The sequence below is a fragment of the Neoarius graeffei genome, chromosome 17, assembly GCF_027579695.1.
Source record: "Neoarius graeffei isolate fNeoGra1 chromosome 17, fNeoGra1.pri, whole genome shotgun sequence".
Classification (NCBI taxonomy): Eukaryota; Metazoa; Chordata; class Actinopteri; order Siluriformes; family Ariidae; genus Neoarius; species Neoarius graeffei.
Genome location: NC_083585.1, coordinates 54,200,752 through 54,223,880, shown reverse-complemented (window position 1 = coordinate 54,223,880; position 23,129 = coordinate 54,200,752). Strand labels below are relative to the sequence as shown.

General features: G+C 40.4%; 1 protein-coding gene across 2 annotated transcripts in view; it reads left to right on the top strand.

Moving 5' to 3' along the window:
- pds5b (PDS5 cohesin associated factor B) overlaps positions 1-17,488 on the top strand; it is a 157,270-nt gene extending 139,782 nt beyond the window's left edge. For both annotated transcript variants that reach the window (XM_060897739.1, XM_060897738.1), the window contains exons 31-34: positions 4,640-5,113; positions 5,200-5,298; positions 13,191-13,314; positions 16,616-17,488. In XM_060897739.1, the coding sequence (XP_060753722.1) occupies positions 4,640-5,113; positions 5,200-5,298; positions 13,191-13,314; positions 16,616-16,651 (733 nt within the window). In that variant the 3' untranslated portion in view covers positions 16,652-17,488. The remainder of the gene's footprint in view (positions 1-4,639; positions 5,114-5,199; positions 5,299-13,190; positions 13,315-16,615) is intronic.
- Positions 17,489-23,129: the final 5,641 nt, after the last annotated feature.

The window sequence follows — 23,129 nt, the reverse complement described above, 5'->3', positions numbered from 1 at the left end:
TCGCGAGTGAACTTCTGATTTGTCCATCCCTGTGTAATGTGATTACGATTTAGCGGTTTGTCCTTCGCTGAACCTTTTTCTCCTGAGCCGTACTGATGGCACACAGCCTTCCCAAAAGGAAAAGGGGGAAAAATATTTTATCAGGTTTAAACTCAGAAGTGAAAAGAAGCTGTGAAACACTTGTACACAGACACGGGTGAAATGGTGCGATTCAGACCGAGCTGAATAGGGCTGTAAGTACATTTGCATCACAAGGCTGTAGTGATTACAGCATCAACAGCTTGGGAGCAGGAGACGCTCGGAGACGGAGAACCTCTTCAGTGAAACCGAGTGAGCGCAGGACAATACGATTCATTAACATCCTCAGATGGGGATAATCAGCCGAGCAGGCTGCGTTTTAATTAGACAATAGTTTACTGTTTTTGAGACGGCTGAATATCAAGAGCGTTTGTGTACCTCTCTGTGTTTTTTGTTTTTCTTAATTTGCTTTATAAATGTTATATATTTAAATTATAATGGTCCGGATTCAATTTGTGGGATTTCGTACTAAAAAAAAAAAAAATCAATTTTGAAATGTTTTTCTGATGTGGCTGATTAAAACGTGAATGCTTTTCTTTAAATGAATATCAAATACCACCCAATCTTGGCTTCATGTGCCAGGCTTTTCATCACATGCCTTTTTAACGTTTGTAAAAATGAGTACAGAGAAGGAAGGAGAAAAAAAATTATTTATTTTTTTCGCAGTGCGGTTTCCATCAAATCCTGCGCTCTGATCGGCTGGCAAGCGGGTCCGTATCCTACGTTACGGACCCCGGTTACGGTCCCCGGTTATGGACCCCGGTTATGGACCTCTGGCGACTCGCTCGTTCACGACAACAGCAAACATTGTAGCATTTTTTGTCAACGTTTATCTTTTTTTTTTTTTATAAGATTTATTTATAAGATTATCAAAAATCTTATAAATTTTTGCCAGCATTTCTCAGGAGAATAGCATTAATTTTACATCATGGATAGCGATAACGACGGTGTTCACAGCGAAAGCGAGCTTTACTACCCTGAGGAAGAAGAAATAAAAGAAAACATTTCAGGAGAAAGCTAAAAACCTCTCACTTGCTAACGCCGAGCAAAAACATGGCTGAATCCTGAATGACTCAATTTTTGTATAAATAGGGGACTACATAGGTGGCAAAATGTAGGTTTTTTTTGTTTTTGTTTTTTTCCTGCCATGGAAGTGTGCTTGTATACCGAGGAGGAAGCAATTTGCATTACAGCCGTGAATGAGGATTCAAAATGGCGGCTCGCCTCGGTTTTCCCTTTTGGGCGCTCTCATTTTCTGTTAGAATTTGGTAAAGAAAAGGATAAATATATTATTTACCAGCTTAAGGTTGGTCCGTATGGTGAAATTCCATGACCTCGGCCTTAAATACTGACCTCGGTCATGGTATTTCACGATACGGACTTCCCAGCTGGTAAATAACACATTTTATATTTGAAAAAAAAAAAGAAACCAAAAAAAAAAAAACTATCATCCAGTCTACAGGTACACTTGGTGCTGAGAGTTGATTTGGTCAGAATTATTTTTAAACTTATTGACATTCATGATACTGTGGTATTCAGTATCTTATTTTATATCAAGGATACTGCACGAATATATGAAGTTTATTATTTATTTATTTATTTATTTTAAAAATACATAAATTAAAAGTTGTTTAATTTTGAACTCAGTCGCCATTTTAACAATGCACGTCTAGTCAGCAGGAAAACACTGGGAGTGACGCCATCAGAGTGAAATATCGGGAATCATTATACACAGGACACTTTTTCAATGGAATAAAAGCATGTTCTATTCCCTTCTAGCAGATCTCATTCATTTGGTTCGATAGCATGCAATAATGTTAGCATATCGCTTATCCCATGTGTATCACGTCACTCTGCCCAATGGAGAATGAGCATTGAATATGGATTACGATATTGCATGGTTGTCAAGACAACATGACGTCAAATATCGGAGCTGATGCGAATATCCACTGAGAGAGTTTTCTGCTGCGCGTGCGCACAAGCATTTCTTTGTTTGCTGGGAAAGAGAAAGATGAGGCTAATCCAGTGCTCGGATTAGCTTATGCTATAATTAAGCATTAAGTAAATAAACTGAAGCTAAAGACTCGTTGAACACCCCAAAGCCTACCAAAACGTGATTAGATATTCTTCACGCGTATTTACAAGCAGAGCCGAACCGTGACTATTAGAGCTGGGACTTGAGCTCAGCCAAAATTTAGCAAGACACCAAAAAAGCAACAGGGTAAAGGATTTTGTAAGGGATTACCGTCAGGCTGCCAGGTCGCTCCGTTTTATGTAGCTGCTGATGTTGATTTTAAAAGTAACTCAGTAAATTATAGAGGGAAATGAATACTTAAGTCTGAGTGAAAAGTTCTGTAGCGAGCGTGCGACGTGGAAGAAGAGTCTGGAGATGGAAATCTTAGTTTCTAGGTTGTATTTGCTCTCGATAGATAGCACTGGCTTGACTGCTTTATTAGCAATCGCTAACACTACTGGTGAACGCTACACTGGCTGGAAGGTGACTTCACTGCTGCGCTGCCTGTGTTGGTGGCGGTTAAGCTCACGTTGGCCTTAGAGAATGCTGATATGTTTGGACCTTCTCTAAAGGCCTAGAAGGCCCTGATGGATCCTATCTGTTTACAAGAGAAAAACATACCAACAGACATTGAAAAACTGGAAGAGTGTGTGTGTATCATAATAATATTGGCTGGCATTTTTTCATGGTATATCCGATATATTCCATTCAGCTACTCATCTTCGACTCGTTCAGTATCATGCTAGCTGAATGCAATATATCTGATACACCACTCAACACCAGCCAATATTATTTAAATGTGTCACTCAGATCCGCGATGTATTTTGTTTGAAAAATGCGAGTTTATCCAACACGAGAAGATAAACTTCATATCTTCAAGCCAACGTGTGATTTTCTTTTTATCGTATCGGCACATTCAGAAACGAAAAGTCCCCAATTTTATCAAAACAATTAATCGATTTCCTCACTCATGACCTATAGACCCCTTCGCATGTTTGTAAACAAACCGACCGTTGCCAGGATGCGCGCGCAGCCTGGACCCAGAAACAATGGCGCTGCCCATAGACCGGCATTATGAGCTGTCAGATTATGCCAAACAATTGTCGTTACAAGATCGAGAATGCTACATAAATAAGTTAACTCTAACAAGTGGACATCGCCTACCGGATCCACATTTAATTAAAGAGTGGACGGACGATGTTAGTAAGTTCCCTGGTATACAATGGCCAGATATATACTCGTACCTTATTGACAAGACTTCAGTGTACACCCACGAAAAACTTCGTGCCTACAAGTCTTTAGACGCATATGATTGTTATATGCGGGCATGTACAACTCGATTAACAATGGGACATTCATATTCATTTTGTTTTAATCAAATTATGCCAGTGATGTGATGGCAATGTGGCTTTAGCTACAACAGCAAATACCAACACTAAACAGCAATTTGCAGGAGGTAATGGCATGAAAGGAATGATAGTGTAAAGAGTGCAGCTAAGAGAAATCAGAGCTGCGTAAAAAGCGAGAGGCAGAGAGCAGAAATGAAACTGAACGGGGCGGGAGCTAGGTTAGAGCAGTCAACGTAAGTTGGCATTTAGAGTGAGGGCACACACTTTTACCTTTCCATCCTTGCTTTAAAATTGTGATTTTCGGCATACACAAATAATGATGGCACAAAATCTGGACTGCTTGAGTCAAGCGAGACCTCTCCTACAAACAAAATTGCATGCAAAGCTAAGTTAACATGCTAACAATATTCATTACATTGTGTAACTATGACCCAGCTAATCAGACAAACGTTACCAAAGTATTTTGCTACATCAATAAACGAAGACTAGAAAGAATAAAAAAGAAAGATTTAATAAATAGCCTGATCTTACCTGTGATGAAGTGGGCGCTGCAAACCCGCGCATTTTTGATGGTGCTTTCATCCCAGTCTACACGTTTGATGGCTTGTAGCCATAGACGTCGGCGATTTTTTTTTGGAATGGGTGAGATCCTGCTGGAATTCTGAACATTTTAACCCCATCACTGCTACGATTCTGACACCCGACAACACAACAACTAGGCATTTCTGAGTCTTTTTTGGGTCCAGGCTGCGCGCGCAATTTCCGCTTACGTATGAATGACGTTTACTGCGAAGGGGTCTATAGAGATTTGTCATGGTTTTGGTTGTCCATGTCCCGGATGGAGCTCGTATGAAAAATATGAGTGGTGTATTTCTTAGTAAAATCTTCATCTCTGTATAATATAATATTGTATCAATTAAAATTGAAAAGAAGCAGAGATCAGAACCTTTCTTGGCTTAATTCTCGGCTCATGGGGGGGGAATCCATGTCCCGATGGTCTCATTTGAGTGAGCGTGTTTTGTGCCATGTTTTTGTGTTAATTGTGAGATTAGCAAAGATGATAATGATTAGCTAAGAAACCAGTTATTCACAGCAGATTGTGCTTGTTTTTATGTAAACCATGAAGTCATATCCAGTGTTTCTTGTCCTCCGATGACTTGTAAATTCTAACTTTACAATGTCAAACTTTCCGTCTCAGAATGGACTCTGCTGACATGGACCACAGCGAGAACGAGGACATCTCCATGAAGAGCCCGTCTGAAGGAGAAAAGCCCACCAGGGGGCGCAAGCGAGGAGCCGCGGCCGGCCAGGAGGACAAGGCGCCGGAGTCGAAAGCCAAACGCGGCCGCAAGAAAGCAGCCAACACCAGTACCGATGACGCCGAGGAGCAGTGGACGGAGGACAGTGGCATGGTCGACACCACCATGGAGACCGAGGACGAGCAAAACAGCCCGCCCAAGAGGGGACGCCGGGGACGACCTCCCAAATCCGCTTCCGCCAAAGAAGAGGCTGCCGCCAGCAAGGGGAGGAGAGGACGCAGGAAGGCCGCACCGCCGCCAGACGAGGACAACGACGACGAACAGGAGGCAGAGGAGGAAGACGAGGAAGAAGATCGAGGCAGTGAAAATATGGAGGAAGTTAAACCCAAAGGGAGACGAGGACGCAAACCGAGGTCAGCTTTTACTTGAATCATCTCTACCACTTTAGTAAAACGATCAGATGCTTTATGATCAAATGTACTTGTTTGATTCTCGTCAGAGCGGAAGTGTCAGAGGTCACCAGCGATTCTGTCGAGTCCACGCCACAGAAAAGAAGAGGACGACCTCCTAAATCTCAAACGGCAGCTAAAAAAGCCGGGTAGGCAACACCTCATTTCAGCGTCACCTGTTTAGGGCTGGACCGTTGTGACCAGGCCTGGAATTTCGTCATTTTAGGGGCGAGGCCACTTGGCCTTTTGTGCTGTCAGTTTTTTGAGGGCATGAAGGCCAAAAGCCAGCGCACCAAGGCCATAAAATAAAACAATGATTTTAAGTGCACGTCTATAATGAATTTAATTTAAGGACTAATGACTCTTCTGAGGAAGATTGGAGTCCCGGTCGAAACTATCAAGCAGGTAAAGAAACATCTACACTATGTCTGAAGATAAGAAAATACTGAGCACATCTAAACTTATCAATCCATCACTCATTTCAAAAATTGTAAAACTTATTAAACCTATATCTTCCCATAATTTTTGTTCAATTGACACCGAATGTGCAAGAGCATCTTCGGACTGTACTACTACGCAGATTTTTGATTAATCAAAATTGAGCCTGGAGTTCATCAAAATGTTTGACTGTAAATGGAACATATACTCTGGGTGCGATTTGCTGGGGGGGATGGGGGGGGATCATCCCCCCCTCTGGTTTTTATCTCTGCTGAAAAAAAATCCTCGGGGACAACCCCGTCAATAAAACAAACAAACCAAAAAAAAGTTGACATGACAGGCATGTTGTGACAGTTTTCTATGGTCTACATTGCACTCACTTTCAAAATGACCCGAAGTGGCAGCTTTGATGTTCACGAACGTCCCCAGCAAATAGATACGTTGTAGATAATAACAATATCCAGAGTGTGAACGTGGATTTAGCGCCATGAATCACATCCTGACTGATGAGCGCAACAGAATGAATGTATCCACACTGACAGCCTTCTTTTCCTCGCTGTCAATGGGCCAGACGTGTGTTCCTTCCCTGCTGAGAAATTCGCAGAAATGTGGATTAAAGAAGGGCGAAACGCGGCGGATAGCGCATCGACGGGAAAGCAGAAAAGGCCACATGAACTGCGCCATCAGAGCAAACTGTTCATTTAGTATTCATGTATTTTAGTGATTTTCGAGTCACTGTCCATTTAATCCGGAGGGAGAGAAACATCACAGCAACGCGACAAGCAATGCAAACTTTGTTGTGTGTTAGTGTTCGTGTATTTAGTCAGAGAGATAGGAAGATGAATTTACTATCTCTGGTTCGTTTTTATTTAGTGTTTGTGGCAGCGGGGGCGTGGTCAAGCATCGGTCTGTGACAGAAGGACAGAACTGATTTCACACAACTCGCTTTTATTCAGCTTTTCAGCTTCTATCTGCACTCTCACACACGCACACACATCAGTCGTCTAGTTGTGGAGAGAGCTCCCTCTGCTCTCGCTCTCTCCTTAAATAGGGCGCGGTCACTGGGAAGACACACAAACGCATGAATTAACGACAGGTGTAGTGATTCTGCCACTTCCCTGACTCCGCCCTCCTGTCACAGACCGATGCTTGACCACGCCCCCGCTGCCACAGTGTTATTCATTTGATATCATCGGATGTTATTGAGCTGTTAGCCTATTGTTACCTTAGTTTTGTGACGTTTCATGATTTAAAAAAACCCATCCCCCCTTCTGGTTTTTTGACAAATCGCACCCTGCATATACTAGAATGTATATGAAAATGAATAAAAGTAAATGTTAATGTTGTAATGACGCCAAAAACAATGAGAAAATCTCTTGCGATGGTGATCTCGTCAAGATGGCAGCAGTTACACTTCGGTTAAACAGCAAAAAGAAACATACAATACTAGTAACAAAACAATGCTAACTGCATAGATTAAAAAAGTGGCTATGAACAGACAGCACAAATCACGCGTCATATTACGGCAGGAACAAGCAGTAGGAGCATCCATGACCTTACGCTTAAAGCTCGACAAAGGAAAAACTTGACAGCAAGCTAATTAGCATTCGTTAGCGGCTACAGTCGGTACTCGGCACGTTAAAAGTGGGTCAACGTTGTAACGACATAACGTTACTGTACAAGCAATGCTTATTTAACGGTAACAAATTTAAGCCCTATATGTTGAAATTCCTATCTTATTCGTTTGTTAATTTATCACAGTCTTACCTCGGTCAACTTCTTCCCTCCTTCTGTGAAAATTCAACGTCTCCATGGTAGCCGCGGGGTCTTAAGTCTTAAAGTCTTAAATTTAATATTCCAAAATTAAGGCCTTAAAAAGTCTTAAATTGCTTTGCCCAAGTCTTAATTTTTTAAACAAAGGTCTTAAATTTACTCATACTATTCTACAATGTGAAACCGTGGGTTTTGTGTAACATCAGTGAATTTCTTGGAGTATGCGCAAAGAAAGAAACAATATTGATACATTTTCGCGCTGGCGCAATCGTCGGAGTCCGTGGTGGAGAGGAGACTCCGCGAATCACAGCATGGGGAAGTGTCGTTTTAATCATCAGTGGCTTTCAGATGAAAGATATCGTGATTGGGTGAGGGAGGTTCCTGGAAGCGACGTTGAAGCAAGATGCTGTGTTTGTCGAAAGACCTTCAAGTTGTTCACTATAGGTCATTTTGCTTTAGAGTCTCACATGAAGAGCTCAAAGCACATTGCATCTGCCCTCCACCGCCACCAGCCCATCGCTCAGTTCTGCACGGTTCAATCTCCGAATGCACCTGGAGTTGGCGCTAGCACCACTGTCGAACATCAGCAGCATCAGCCAAGCCAGACATCAGCAAGGCTAGCAACAACACAAGGGCCGAGCAGTGGCATGATGGGTGTCGGTGGAACCCCGACACTTCGGGCAGAGGTGCTCTGGATTTTAAAAACAATTACGGAATACCACTCGTACAGCTCGAATGAGGGCATAAGCGAACTCTTTAAGGCTGTGTTCCCAGACTCGGAAGTCGCAACAACATTCTCCTGTGGAAAAAACAAAACGTCTTACAGAACAAAATTCGGTCTTGCTTGTCTTGAATGTGAAGATTTGACAAGCAATGCACATAATGACTTTTAAGTATATAACTTTTATAATAAAAGTATTTTTACTTGAAACATTTGTCATTATTGGGAATTTGATCTGGTGTTCTACGACTGCATAATGGGTGCGATGTACAGTGGTGCTTGAAAGTTTGTGAACTCTTTAGAATTTTCTATATTTCTGCATAAATATGACCTAAAACATCAGATTTTCACACAAGTCCTAAAAGTAGATAAAGAGAACCCAGTTAAACAAATGAGACAAAAATATTATACTTGGTCATTTATTTATTGAGGAAAATGATCCAATATTACATATCTGTGAGTGGCAAAAGTATGTGAAGCTCTAGGATTAGCAGTTAATTTGAAGGTGTAATTAGAGTCAGGTGTTTTCAGTCAATGGGATGACAATCAGGTGTGAGTGGGCACCCTGTTTTATTTAAAGAACAGGGATCTATCAAAGTCTGATCTTCACAACACGTTTGTGGAAGTGTATCACGGCATGAACAAAGGAGATTTCTGAGGACCTCAGAAAAAGCATTGTTGATGCTCATCAGGCTGGAAAAGGTTACAAAACCATCTCTAAAGAGTTTGGACTCCACCAATCCACAGTCAGACAGAATGTGTACAAATGGAGGAAAGTCAAGACCATTGTTACCCTCCCCAGGAGTGGTCGACCAACAAAGATCACTCCAAGAGAAAGGCGTGTAATAGTTGGCGAGGTCACAGAGGACCCCAGGGTAACTTCTAAGCAACTGAAGGCCTCTCTCACATTGGCTAATGTTAATGTTCATGAGTCCACCATCAGGAGAACACTGAACAACAATGGTGTGCATGGCAGGGTTGCAAGGAGAAAGCCACTGCTCTCCAAAAAGAACATTGCTGCTCATCTGCAGTTTGCTAAAGATCACGTGGACAAGCCAGAAGCCTATTGGAAAAATGTTTTGTGGACGGATGAGACCAAAATAGAACTTTTTGGTTTAAATGAGAAGCGTTATGTTTGCAAAAAGGAAACCACTGCATTACAGCATAAGAACCTTATCCCATCTGTGAAACATGGTGGTGGTAGTATCATGGTTTGGGCCTGTTTTGCTGCATCTGGGCCAGGACGGCTTGCCATCATTGATGGAACAATGAATTCTGAATTACACCAGCGAATTCTAAAGGAAAATGTCAGGACATCTGTCCATGAACTGAATCTCAAGAGAAGGTGGGTCATGCAGCAAGACAACGACCCTAAGCACACAAGTTGTTTACCAAAGAATGGTTAAAGAAGAATAAAGTGAATGTTTTGGAATGGCCAAGTCAAAGTCCTGACCTTAATCCAATGGAAATGTTGTGGAAGGACCTGAAGCGAGCAGTTCATGTGAGGAAACCCACCACCATCCCAGAGTTGAAGCTGTTCTGTACGGAGGAATGGGCTAAAATTCCTCCAAGCCGGTGTGCAGGACTGATCAACAGTTACCGCAAACATTTAGTTGCAGTTATTGCTGCATAAGGGGGTCACACCAGATACTGAAAGCAAAGGTTCACATACTTTTGCCACTCACAGATATGTAATATTGGATCATTTTCCTCAATAAATAAATGACCAAGTATAATATTTTTGTCTCATTTGTTTAACTGGGTTCTCTTTATCTACTTTTAGGACTTGTGTGAAAATCTGATGATGTTTTAGGTCATATTTATGCAGAAATATAGAAAATTTTAAAGGGTTCACAAACTTTCAAGCACCACTGTAGGTCTTAATTCTCATTTAAGTGGTCTTAAAAAGGTCTTAAAAAAGTCTTAAATTTATGGTGGTCAAACCTGGGGAAACCCTGGTCTCAGACGCGGACACAAGTGGGCGGGGGATGTGTTTGATGAAGTCTCCTGGTTGGCTGGTGATAGATTGGCGTCATTATAGCGCGTCGGAGTGGTTCATGCCAGGCTCGAGTCCGATCCACCACTGATGAGTTGCCCAATAAGAATCCAGAATGTCATCAAAAGACGTATTTTTTTCTCAATAGACGCAGGTGATGTTAAAGCCGATTGGCAGTCATGAGGCAGACTACAAAACCGCAGGGCATCAAGGCCACTGTGGCCTTACGGCAGATGTTTTTTTCCAAGGGCACAAGGCCAAATTGAGAGGGCACGAGGGCCGTGGCTCTCGTGAAATTCCTGCCCTGGTTGTGACCATATAATTCTAAATATTGTCAATTTAGTTCACGCACAACAAAGATCGTTTTTATATCCAGGATAAAGATTTACGATTTTTAAAAATCCTTCTATTTTTGCCGGAGTAAAATAAAAAGCCTCAGCAAGTCATTTCTTCACAGGTTTTTAAGGACATGCAGCACTGCCTCTGATATCGCGCATCATAGAAATGTCTTTACGTATCACGATATGATATATTTTCATCATATCGCTCACCTCGACTCCTCTTCATCATGACTTCATGATCAGTGATGAAACGACTTCTTGCATAACCATAAACGGTCATCCGGCAGTTCATCTAAAATGCCATTTAGACAGTGAATTATGCAAATTAGGTCGAGCCAAGTACTTAACCCAGCACAATGTGAGTTTTATTTTTAATGGGTTTTGATTTCCAGCAATTCTTGAGCCCTAAAATGAGGTTTTTTGTTTGTTTGTTTGTTTGTTTGTTTGTTTGGTTTTTTCCTTCTTCTTCTTGTGTTTTTTGGTGATGAGTAAAGAATAAAACAATCAGGGACGTCCTGTGAAAGGAAAATAATCAGTGATGGGGTGGTATCATGTGACCGGATGCAAGGCAGAGTTCATGTTGCCACTCTGAAGTTGATCAGGCTGCAGTTCTTAGCCCACAGTCATTTGTTGACGAATACAATTTGTATTGAATTGTTTTAGATTTAATAATGATTCTCCGAAAGTGAAGCGAATATCGGTGAATAATAGCCGAGTTGAAGTCAAGGTTGTTATTATTAACTCCTTATTAACCTTGCTTGCTCGTTTTTTTTTTGTTTTGGTTTGGTTTTTTTTGTAACATGGTTGAGTCATGCATGCAGAATAGACGGCTCGCGGTTTCAAAACTGAATTTCTGGTTAGCGCTTTCTGAACACTCCTTGTTGCTCATTTCTCGAATAACTTGGTGGCTTTTTTTTTTGGTGCAACATTGGAAGCTGGTTCCTCAGAAAGAAAGTCCGTAATCACCCAGGGGCATTACAGGAAAATTCGGCCTGACAAGAAACCAATCAGAGCACACGATTTTACCGGAAGTAGCTCGTGCCATATAATAAAGAACAGCTATTCCACGAAATCAAGTCGTACATGAGCTAATAGCCAACGAGGCGTGTAGCTATAAGCCGTATACGACGAGATTGAGTGGAATAACGGTTTTATTCTATCCACATTCACTGGATTTTGAGAAATGGAGCATTTTTATTTTTTGCAAATTCGATCAATAAAACCTTTATACAAAACGTCCAACAAAATAATTTCCGCTTATAATGTAAACAAACCAACGAAATAATAGGAGCAATTTGTGAAAAATGCAATTAATAATCATAATTCTTGAATTTTTTTTTTTTTTAAAGATACTTCCATAGTTTGCTTTTTTTTTTTGGGTGGTTTTTTTTTGGTGGCATTGTCGTCTTTAGGGTTTTTTGATGGTTGGCAAACCAACTTAAAGGTGCATTACCGCCACCGACTGGGCTGGAGCATGGAACCGTAGATATTTTTTGGGGGCGGACGACTATCTTCTAGCTATTTGTTTCTTTTACTTGATTTTTTTTTTTTGGGGGGGGGGTTAAGTAATTTTTATTTCGTCCTCGGTTGGTTCAGCAACACGCTCCACCATTTTTGTTTTTCTCTCCTCACGGTATATGACCTGATAGCCTAGTAGTCGAGTAGCCAATCACCAGCGCGTGATTGCTCATATCCAGTGAATGTCGATAGAATAATCACCGATGTTCACTGAGCCTGAGGCAGAAAATTGTTTTAGTATAAATACACAGGTGATGATTTAAAAAAAAAATTAAAAAGCATTAAAGAATTTATTTCAGTCTTCAAAAGTGCCATGGAAATGTAATAAAGTCGCGGCACAGACTTGTCACTTATCTACGCCGAGTCGCATAAAATACTTTGTTTTGAAATGGATAAAATACATCACAATTCCACTTTACCTTTGAATAGTTTTAGACCAAACTTCGTAGCATCTTTCGTGCTTTTAGAAACAGCATTTTCTTTCATCATTTGTAATTCTTCCTCCCTTACAGTGACCAAGCGATCGGCTGCCGTTTTGCCGAGTCACTCGAGGTGATTATCGAGAAATAGTCCGAATTTTTCGACCAATCAGCACGTGTGATTTTCTGTCATCACCTGCATATTTATACTCAAGGAAAATAATCAGCGATGGGGTCGGATAACGCAGCCGGATACAAAGCGGTGTTCGTGTTGTCACTGTGAAGTCGATTCGACTCCACGTTTTATACCACAGTGATTTGCTGACGAGTTGTTTTCGTTACATTTAATCTTGTGAAACGTTTGTGCAGCAAGTTAGTCCCTTCTGTCACTTGCACGAGATTGCAGCTGTGAATCGTTCCCTCACCTGACTTTCTCTTGCAGTTAATAAGGCAATTAAATAACTAATTTAAATGTCACCTGAAATGATTGACTGACTGAACGGCTAATTTAAATATCACCGTTGTCTGGTCTGTAAAATTGATTTCACCAATGTACATTAGTTCTAATATTAAAACTGATTTAGAGTAATTGAAGAACGGGTTATATGGGTGAGTGAGACAGATTTACTGTCTGAGATTTTGGCACGTGACCTGCCCTGAGCACCGGCTGGTGTGTGAGAGAATGTCGTCGTAAAGAGGTATTTAATTCCGTAGCGTCATGAATACATTCAGTTATGTGATTTTAATTAACTTCAATCTCTACACTGCTTGAGAGACATGATGGATTATTACTAATTATTGTTTTGTTTTAATTAATGAAAACTCCATGTTCCAGAGGTGGAAGATCCCGAGCAGCAGCAGCAGTCAGCCAGGAGGATGAGTCTGAGGAGGAGATGGAGACGTCGCAGCACAGTGATGAGGAGGCAGAAGATGAGCAGTCACAGGAATCGTCACCTAAAGTAAACCACCGGGCTGAAAACCAGCCTCTTCTCCTAAAGATAGCGTAACTGACACACGATCCAGGGTCGAGCCATCAGACGATTAGGATCGATATGATTTAAAACTCAACAATCGAATCGATTCGAGACAACAATCCTCAGCCTCGCCTTATTGATTGATTATTACTGAAAAGGACAGACGAGAGGTGTGTGAAATATTAAATATTTTTAAACTGATGTAAATAGACTACCAAGGGGATTTGCCCATAACGCTGATCCTTAGAAAGTAGTGCTTCTCGACAACATTCACGAATTAACGGTAATTCGACTCCAGATTCTGATCAAAGTTGGTTGATTGGAGGATACTGTATCGTATATTGTATCAGATCCAGTAATATCATCAAACATTAACATGTATCGTAGTTGATTATCATCAGATATCGGATCGTTGCCTTAAGAATCGTATCGTATTGTCAAATATCAAATCACTTGATTTAAGAATCAAATTATCTGGTATGGTTTTGTAGCTGATTCAGTGGTTTTGGCATTTTGAATCGTTGCCTTAAGAATCGTATTCAGTCAGTCAGTTCTATTATCAATCACCGTTTTAAGAAATGATTCATATGGAATAGAATCACAACTGATTCAGTTGTACTGTCAAATATCGAATCACTTCTTGAATGATTTGGATCACAGGGTATGGTTTTGTAGCAGATTCAGTGAGTCAAATATCGAGTCATTGTGCGACGAATTGAATCATATCATACCTGATTCAGTGGTATTGTTCAGTATGAATCAGTACCTTAATTACTGAATCATATGGTATCTTGGCTGATTCAGCGATATTATTCAATATGATTCATTGTATTAAGACTCGAATCGTATTGTAGCAGATTCTGTGATATTCTCAAATATCAAATCGCTGGCTGAAGAATCAAATTATCTGGTATGGTTTTGGAACTGATTAAGTGGTTTTGGCATTTTTGAATTGTTGCCTTAAGAATCGTATTTTTAGTCAGTGCTATCATCAAGTTGTGAATCACTGTTGTAGAAATGATTCATATGGAATCAAATCACAGCAGATTCAGTTGTACTGTCAGATATTGAATCACTTGCTGAATAATTGGATCATATGGTTTGGTTTTGTAGCTGATTTAGTGATGGTCAAATATTGAATCGTCTGAAAAATTGAATCATGCAGTATCGTAGCTGATTCAGTAGTATTGTTCAATATTAAATCAATGCCTTAATTACTGAATCATATGGTATCAGCTGATTCAGTGGTATTGTTCAATATGAATCATTATCTTAAGAATCGAATCATAGTGGAGCAGATTGTGATATATCTAATCATTGTCTTTTTAGAACTGAATCATGGAGTTCCGTACCCGATTCAGTGGTGGTGTTCAGGATTGAATCAATATCTGAATTACTGAATCATGTGGTATTTTCGCTGATTCAGTGGTATTGTTCAGTATGAATCATTGTCTTAAGAATCAAATCATAGTGTAGCAGGTTGTGATGATATTGAATCGTTGTCTAAAGAATTGAATCATGGAGTTTCATAACCTGATTCAGTGGCGGTGTTCAATATTGAATCAGGACCAAAATTACTGAATCATTTGGTATTGTAGCTGATTCAGTGGTATTGTTCAATATGAATCATTGTCTTAAGAATCAAATCATAGTGTTGCGGATTGTGATGTATTGAACCGTCTTAAGAATCGAATCATGGAGTTTCATACCCAATTCAGTGGTATTGTTCAGTATTGAATCAGTACCTTAATTACTGAATCATATGGTAGTGTAGCTGATTCAGTGGTATTGTTCAATATTGAATTGTTGTCTAAAGAATCAAATCATGAAGTTTCATACCTGAATCAGTGGTGGTGTTCAGTATTGAATCAGTACCTTAATGACTGAATCATGTGGTATCTTAGCTGATTCAGTGGTATTGTTCGAATTGAATCATAGCACATTGTGATCTATTGAATCGTTGTCTTAAGAATTGAATGATAGTGTAGCAGACTATGTATTGAATCGTTGTTTTTAGAACTGAATCCTATAGTATCATAGCTGATTTAGTGGTATTTAATATTGAATCAGTACCTTACTTACTGAACCATATTGTATCTTAGCTGATTCAGTGGTATTGTTCAATATGAATCATTGTCTTAAGAATTGAATCGTAGTGTAGCAGATTGTGATATCGAGTCATTGTCTTAAGAATCAAATCCTGGCGTTTCATACCCAATTCAGTGGTATTGTTCAATATTGAATCAGTACCTTAATTACTGAATCATATGGTATCTTAGCTGATTCAGTGGTATTGTTCAATATGAATCATTGTCTTAAGAATCGAATCATATAGTATCGTAGCTAATTCGATGGTGTTCAGTATTGAATCAATACCTTAATTACTGAGTCATATGGTATCTTGGCTGATTGAGTGGTATTATTCAATATTTAATCATTGTCTTAAGAATCAAATCATCATAGCAGCTTGTGATATCAAATATCGAATCATTGTCTTATAAATTGAATCGTAGTTTTATACCTGATTCACTGGCATTGTTCAATATTGAATCATGTGATATCTTGGCTGATTCAGTGGTATTGTTCAATATGAATCATTTGTCTTAAGAATCGAATCATAGCGAAGCAGATTCTGTGCTGTCGGCAAATATCGAATTGTACCATCCCATCGCAGAATTAGTGGTATCATCAAATACCAAAGCATTGGCTTATGACTCAAAATCGTGTCGTATCGTCTCAGATTCAGCAGGAACATCAAATTTCTGATCAAGTTATTATTGCCTTAGAAATCGTATTATGTGGATGCTGAAGTTTTCCAGCCCGTGTTTCTATCAAGGCTTGAAAGCTGTATTAAAGAAAAAAGAAATATAAACTTGGAAGTATTTGAAGTAATGAAGGAAATGTTGAATCATTTTTGGCTGAAATGTATTTATTCCTTTATCTCTTCATTACAGCAACAGAAATTAACAGCGTGAACACGTTTCACGCAAATGAAAGCCAGGGTTGGAGAAGGAAATTTGCTGCAATCGTTTCTTCCCAAAACATGAAATAGTAGTTATGAAGCAGCAGCTTGAAATATATAAAGCCTTTAGAGAGGATCTAGAAATATGACACTCTTATTATTCTTACTCATTGTTTGTTTTTGTTTTTTTTTAGTATAGAAAGTTTACCAAAGTGAGAATTCTGATGGCAAATAATGTGTTTGATTTGAACGTAAGAGAAATGCTGTGACCCTGTGTACGTGTGGAACGGCTGGTGAGCTCGGTGCTTGTTGTGCTGCGTGTAGGTGCGACGGAAGGCTGGAAGGCGAGAGAGGAGATGAGGGAGGTGACGGAGCTGACCTTCTCCCTTCAAAGAGATCCATCATGGCAGAGCTTTTGAAAAGCCCTGGAAGACATCCGAGGGAGGTTTTATGGAGCGTTTGGACTTTTTTTTTTTTTTGGAGCCATGCATCTGCTTCAGCTGTATTTTGCTGTCTTTTCTGCCGTAAGCTTTTGCTGCGTCGCTCCACCATGACTCGTGGTTTGTTTTGCATTGTTTCATGTGGAAAAATCTTGGCTTAAACACACACACACACACGCACGTACACAAACTGTAAATAGTCTTTGTTCTGTTGCCCCCTGATCCTGAAAGCCCCTCCACTTTAGGGAAACTGTATAGCTCTTAATCTTCAAAGACGTTGCATCGGCTGAATTCGTTCAAGTATTAAAGGAAAAGCAACTTTAGCAGTACTGTATCTGTCCAGTGTGTTTTGTGTATCGTTCTGTACCGAGCAACATGAGGGATGATTTTTTTTTCTTGTTTGCTTTTTTTTTTTTTGTCTGTCACTTGACTCTCTTTCCCTTTTTAACCCCTTGTCATTTGTGTAATTCTTGTGTGCATATTGTTGTGGATGTGCAAATGTGCCTCTGCAGGAAAAAAAAAAAAAAGATTAAAAAGAAACACACACTGGTATGATGATAATAATGATGATGATAAATATCACGTATTTGTAAACTTTTCCTGCCCAGTATTTGTTTTTAGCAGTGTTTAGAAAAAAAAGAAAAGTATGGTACAAAGCAATTGGTTTTAATATTAGCTGTGCGTTGCGGAACCCGTGCTGATTAAAATCGCCCACTTTTTCAGTCTGCTGACCCAATAAAATATTCTGTTTAAATAATTTGGCTTCTTTACTGATTCATGAGTCACACATTTCCTTGTTTTGTTTGTTCATGATGCAAATAAGAAAGTGTCAATGTTCCCCTGGGGATATTTATGGTGGTGTTGAAATGGGGGAAAAAATGAGTCATTTAATTTACTGTTGCTTAAAAAAAAAAAAAATCCTGTGAGGCCTGAGTGCGTTGTTTATTTTAGTGAAAAGGAAAATAAGTGGATGGTATGTTTTTAATATTCAACTCGAGCTCCTCGTTTGTCAAAAGGATCAAATGGATTCCTGCCCTGCTGACTATAAAAACACAAAACGCACACCGGCCACTTTAACAGGAGCGTGTTCTTGATTCTAAGATTCCTGTTCTTGGCTGCAGGAGTGGAACCCAATATGATCTTTTGTTCTGCTGTTGCATGCTGAGCTGCTTTTCTGCTCAACACGGTTGTAAAGAGTTGCTATGAGTTATGATATCTTTCCTGGCAAAAAAAAAAAAGCTCGAAGCAATCTGGCCATTTTCCTCTGACCACTCTTAAATAAAGGTCACCGGTCACTCAATGTTTTTTGTTTTTCGCACTGTTGTGTGTGAAAACCCCAGATCATCAGCAAATTCTGAAATACTCAAACCTGTATTTCATCTGACTCAAACTAACACCCATACCGCAGTGAAAGTAAGTCACACACTGAGATTGCAATTTTTCCCATTCTGAAGCTCTTGATTTCTATCTGCATGATTTGATGCATTGTGCTGCTCTCGAGGGATTGGTTGATTACATAACTGCAAAAAAAAAAACAGCAGGTGGATATGGATGGGTGTTCTTAATAAACTGGCCGCTGAATACAGCCAAGAGTTTGTGGATCCCTGATCATGACACCTGTATGTGCCTGGTGAACATCTCATTCCAGATTTAGTCGTCCTTTGCTGTTATTCTTACCTTTGCTCTTCTGCGAAGGCTTTCCACTCGATTTTGGGGTGTGGTTGTGCGGGTTTGTGTTCATTCAGCTACAAGAGCATTCGTAAGACCAGGCGCTGATGTTGGGTAAGTGATCAGGTCTGAGGTGCAGTCAGTGCTCTAGTTCATCCCAAAGGTGTTCAGTCAGGGTTCTTCCACTCCAGCCTTAACACACCATGTCTTCATAGAGCGTGCTTTATGTGCAGGAGCGTTGTCTTGTTGAAACGGGCTGGGGTCTCTTTGTTCCAGTGAAGGGAATTGATAAAGCTACAGCATACAAAGATGTTCTAAGCATCCAGATGTGGGCTTCCAACTTTGTGGTAACGGTTTGGGGAAGGAACGCACATGACCGTGAGGGTTCGGTGTCCACATGTTGTTTTTGGCTGTATAGTGTATTTTACACCTAGTTACCTTTTTTTTTTCCCCCGGTTACCTTTCTATTTAAATGTGCTCAATCCTTTTCTCAGGGATAATTACAGCCAGGTTGCACTAGACTAAGTGAAGAGTGATTTAAGTATGTTTGTCAAAAATTAAAACACCTATATGAGGCTGTTTTATAGGAAAATAATCAACAATGGGCAGATGTAAAGATGAGTTACTGTTACTACCTGGGAATGGCTTATTTTACAACACACTATCATTTTATGGTTACTTTTAATGTTGTGGAACGTTGACAAAACTAGTTCCTGTTATCACTTGTGTTCTAGCAGCTATAAATACAGGGTGTCTCAAAAAAATGTACTCACACTTTAACTGTCCCTAACATGCTGCCTTTTTTGTGTTGCAGGTGTAATTAATTAATCACAGCATGGCAGGAAATTATCGCACCAAACCAAGAACAATTGATGCATTGAAATTGGAAATTGAAAGACAATGTCGCGATATTCCTAATGACCTGTTTCGTGACGTTTGCCAATCCCTTGGTGCACGTTATCAGCATTGTCTGGACAATAATGGTCATCAATTTGAACATTTGCGAACATGATTCTTCAATTACATTTGTCTTCTGTATTCGAAGCTATTCCACTTCACTCTATGTTCATAAATAAAGGTTTTCTCGTCATTCAAAGTGAGTGTACATTTTTTTGAGACACCCTGTAGTTGTCCCCTCACCAGACTCATGCTTGTGCTCTCTCTTTTTTCCTCTTCTGTCTCCGGCACGGTGGTGTAGTGGTTAGCACGGTCGCCTCACAGTGAGAAGGTTCCGGGTTTGAACCCAGCGGCCGGCAAGGGCCTTTCTGTGTGGGGTTTGCATGTTCTCCCTGTGTCTGCATGGGTTTCCTCCGGGTGCTCCGGTTTCCCCCACAGTCCAAAGACATGCAGTTAGGTTGATGTGGGGCGGCCTTGAGCTGAGGTGCCCTTGGGCAAGGTACCGAACCCCTGACCGCTCCCCGGGCACTCTGGTGTGGCTGCCCACTGCTCTGGGTGTGTGCGCGTGTGTTCACTGCTTCAGATGGGTTAAATGCAGAGGATGAATTTCACTGTGCTTGAAGTGTGCATGTGACAAAGGTTTCTTCTTAAGATTAATAAGACAAAAATACAGTTTGTCATGTTACTGAAGGCTTCTGACCATTACATTACAGGTGTTTAGCAGACGCTCATATCCAGGGTGACGTACAACATACCCGGAGCAGCCTGGGGAGCAGTTAGGGGTTAGGTGCCTTGCTCAAGGGCACTTCAGCCATTCCTGCTGGTGCAGGGAATCAAACCAGTGCCCTTTTAATCCCAAAAGTGCTTCTCGAACCATTAGTCGATGGCTTTTCCCATTCCAAAGCACTGACACTGGAGACTCCTTCCATTAATGCTTGCTATCACCATGTAAACAGTTACATTCTTGTCGAATGTCTCCCAAACAAATCCCTGCCAGTTTGTTCCCCGAGCCTGAGACTCTTTTTTTTTTTTTTTTTTTTTTTGCAGTTGCACTCTTGTCAGAGCTGCTGTGATAAAAAAATAATAATAATAATCATAATAAACACACCTTCTGACCAATCAGAATTGGGAATGCAAATAATAGTGTCATAAGTGTTGTGTATTATTAATAATACTGTAAATATTCACAAAGTACATGTTTTTTTGCATTGAGCCCTAGATCAGTAAGGGCCCTTTAGACTGGTACCAAAATTCAAAAAAGTGCTTATTTAAGGAGTTAAAGGCATTTTTGAGACAAAGTCGGCAAACAGTCTTATTTTGTCAATTTGGGTGTGCCGAATTCAAATCTGCAATATGCCGAGCTCTATCTGACCTCTGTTGACCTCTAGAGGTCATTGAACTTTGGGCCTGTGAACGTCTCAGCTGAACCCAGTTTCTCAGCTTTCTAAGGAATGAAATGTACTAAAATGATTAATGAAGTTAGCAAATGGCCTTGTTTGTTAAATGTTTGGGTGCTGAATTCATTTTTCTTTTGTAAAACGACATATGACCTCTGATAACCTCAAGGTCATTAAACTTGGCCTATAGGCCTATGCATTTAACGGCATTTATAAACTGACTTTACTCCCCCAAAAAGAATATGAACAGACAAAAAACAAATAGAAAGGAACAAATACAACATTAAATGCCAGTCCATGTACATGTGACTTACTTTTCACAATGAGAATGCCTCGGCGATCACCTTACATAACATTGCATTACATTTAGCGGTTATTGTTTATACAAAGCTACTGAAAAAAGGACCGATTCAGCAGCATACAAAATGTGGGGGCGTACAGGGTATACAGGTTAATCAGGGTTAGTATATATGAGAGTTTTTTTCTTTGTTGTTTGTTTTTTGTAAAGGCTTTACCCCGTTTAAAACAAAACAAAAAACAAACAACAAGGAAAAAAAACTCTCATATATACTAACCCTGATTAACCTGTATACCCTGTATGCCCCCACATTTTGTATGCTGCTGAATCTGTCCTTTTTTCAGTAGCTTTGTATAAACAATAACCGCTAAATGTAATGCAATGTTATGTAAGGTGATCGCCTAGGCATTCTCATTGTGAAAAGTAAGTCACATGTACATGGACTGGCATTTAATGTTGTATTTGTTCCTTTCTATTTGTTTTTTGTCTGTTCATATTCTTTTTGGGGGAGTAAAGTCAGTTTAAAAATGCCGTTAAATGCATAGGCCTATGGAGATCTTGCAGTCACGTGACCGGAAAGTACACAACCGCCATCTTGTCGGTCAAAAACACCGCTGAATACTGCTGCACTCGTGTACAGAATGGATCAATTTCAACCGACGGACTACACGGCTCATTTTTCTAATGAACAGATAACTAGATGTATGTCTAAAATAAATGATGTACAGATTAGTGACCCTTATGGCTTACCAGACGGAGTTTTCATGACCGGATTTTGAACTGCCAGCGGAATACCCAGACGTGTATAATTACCTCATTAACTTTCCCTCCCTGTTCAGTGGTGAAGCACTGCGTGCTTATAAATCTCTGGACAGTTATCTTTACAGAAATTCAGGATTCGTCAGCGACTCAGATGTGGCATCTTGTAAACAAGAATCCTCATTGGACGGGTAAGTCACTTAAATATTGAGTATAGCACTGACCAGCCGATTATAGACTAGAATAAGGTAATTCCAGCTGTAATTCCAAATCGTCCGTCTTGTTTACATGGATCTGGCGTTGGAGAGGTAGAGGCTTAGCAGTGGAGATTTGAGTGGCTGTTTTCTGAGCTTAGTCAACAGGCCGGCTCTGCAGCCTCGCTTTTGCTTCCGCTCCCGGCGCTGCCTCCTTCGCTTTGCTTCCATTAACAATCCACGGAGACCCCGCTGGTCTCGCTATCTCGTCCGGAATGTTGTGCATGCGATGGAAATCGCTACAAACTGTCATTTTCTGCTGGAAACCAATGTCCAGTAAGTCCATACGGTTGTAGTGGATATTGAAGTCCGGTACAGACGAACAACACGCAAAAATACACACAAAAAACATAAAAAACGTGCACAGGTAGGGAGAGCTTGTAGCCGCAGCCGTTGTAGTAGAATTGTATATAGTAGGGTTTTCCAGAAGAAAAGGTAGAAGTAGAAGGCGGAATATGGCGTTTGACCGACAAGATGGCGTCTGTCACAATTTGGATCGGCTGTGACGTCACATGCAAGTGCTCCATAGGCCAAGTTTAATGACCTTGAGGTTATCAGAGGTCATATGTCGTTTTACAAATGAAAAATGAATTCAGCACCCAAACATTTAACAAACAAGGCCATTTGCTAACTTCATTAATCATTTTAGTACATTTCATTCCTTAGAAAGCTGAGAAACTGGGTTCAGCTGAGACGTTTACAGGCCCAAAGTTCAATGACCTCTAGAGGTCAACAGAGGTCAGATAGAGCTCGGCATATTGCAGATTTGAATTCGGCACACCCAAATTGACAAAATAAGACTGACTGCCGACTTTGTCTCAAAAATGCCTTTGGGTGTCACAATTCTGGATTTCGGTACCAGTCTACTTGTTGCTGAGCCTGATCCTTGTGTGTGTTGTTTTTTTTTTGCTGTCACGTGACTTCAAGTGTCCAATCACAAGCAGAGAAACATGACGCCGCGAGCGAGCTGTGTTCATATTTTTATTCCGCTTGGATTGTAACAAGTCCCGCCTCTGAGGCACTAGGATTGGTTAAAGCTATGTCCCGCCTTCTGTGCTATGATGGACTGGTTCTCGTTTAACTGATTGGCCAGTTTAGACGTCGTTCACATCGCCGTGGCAACAG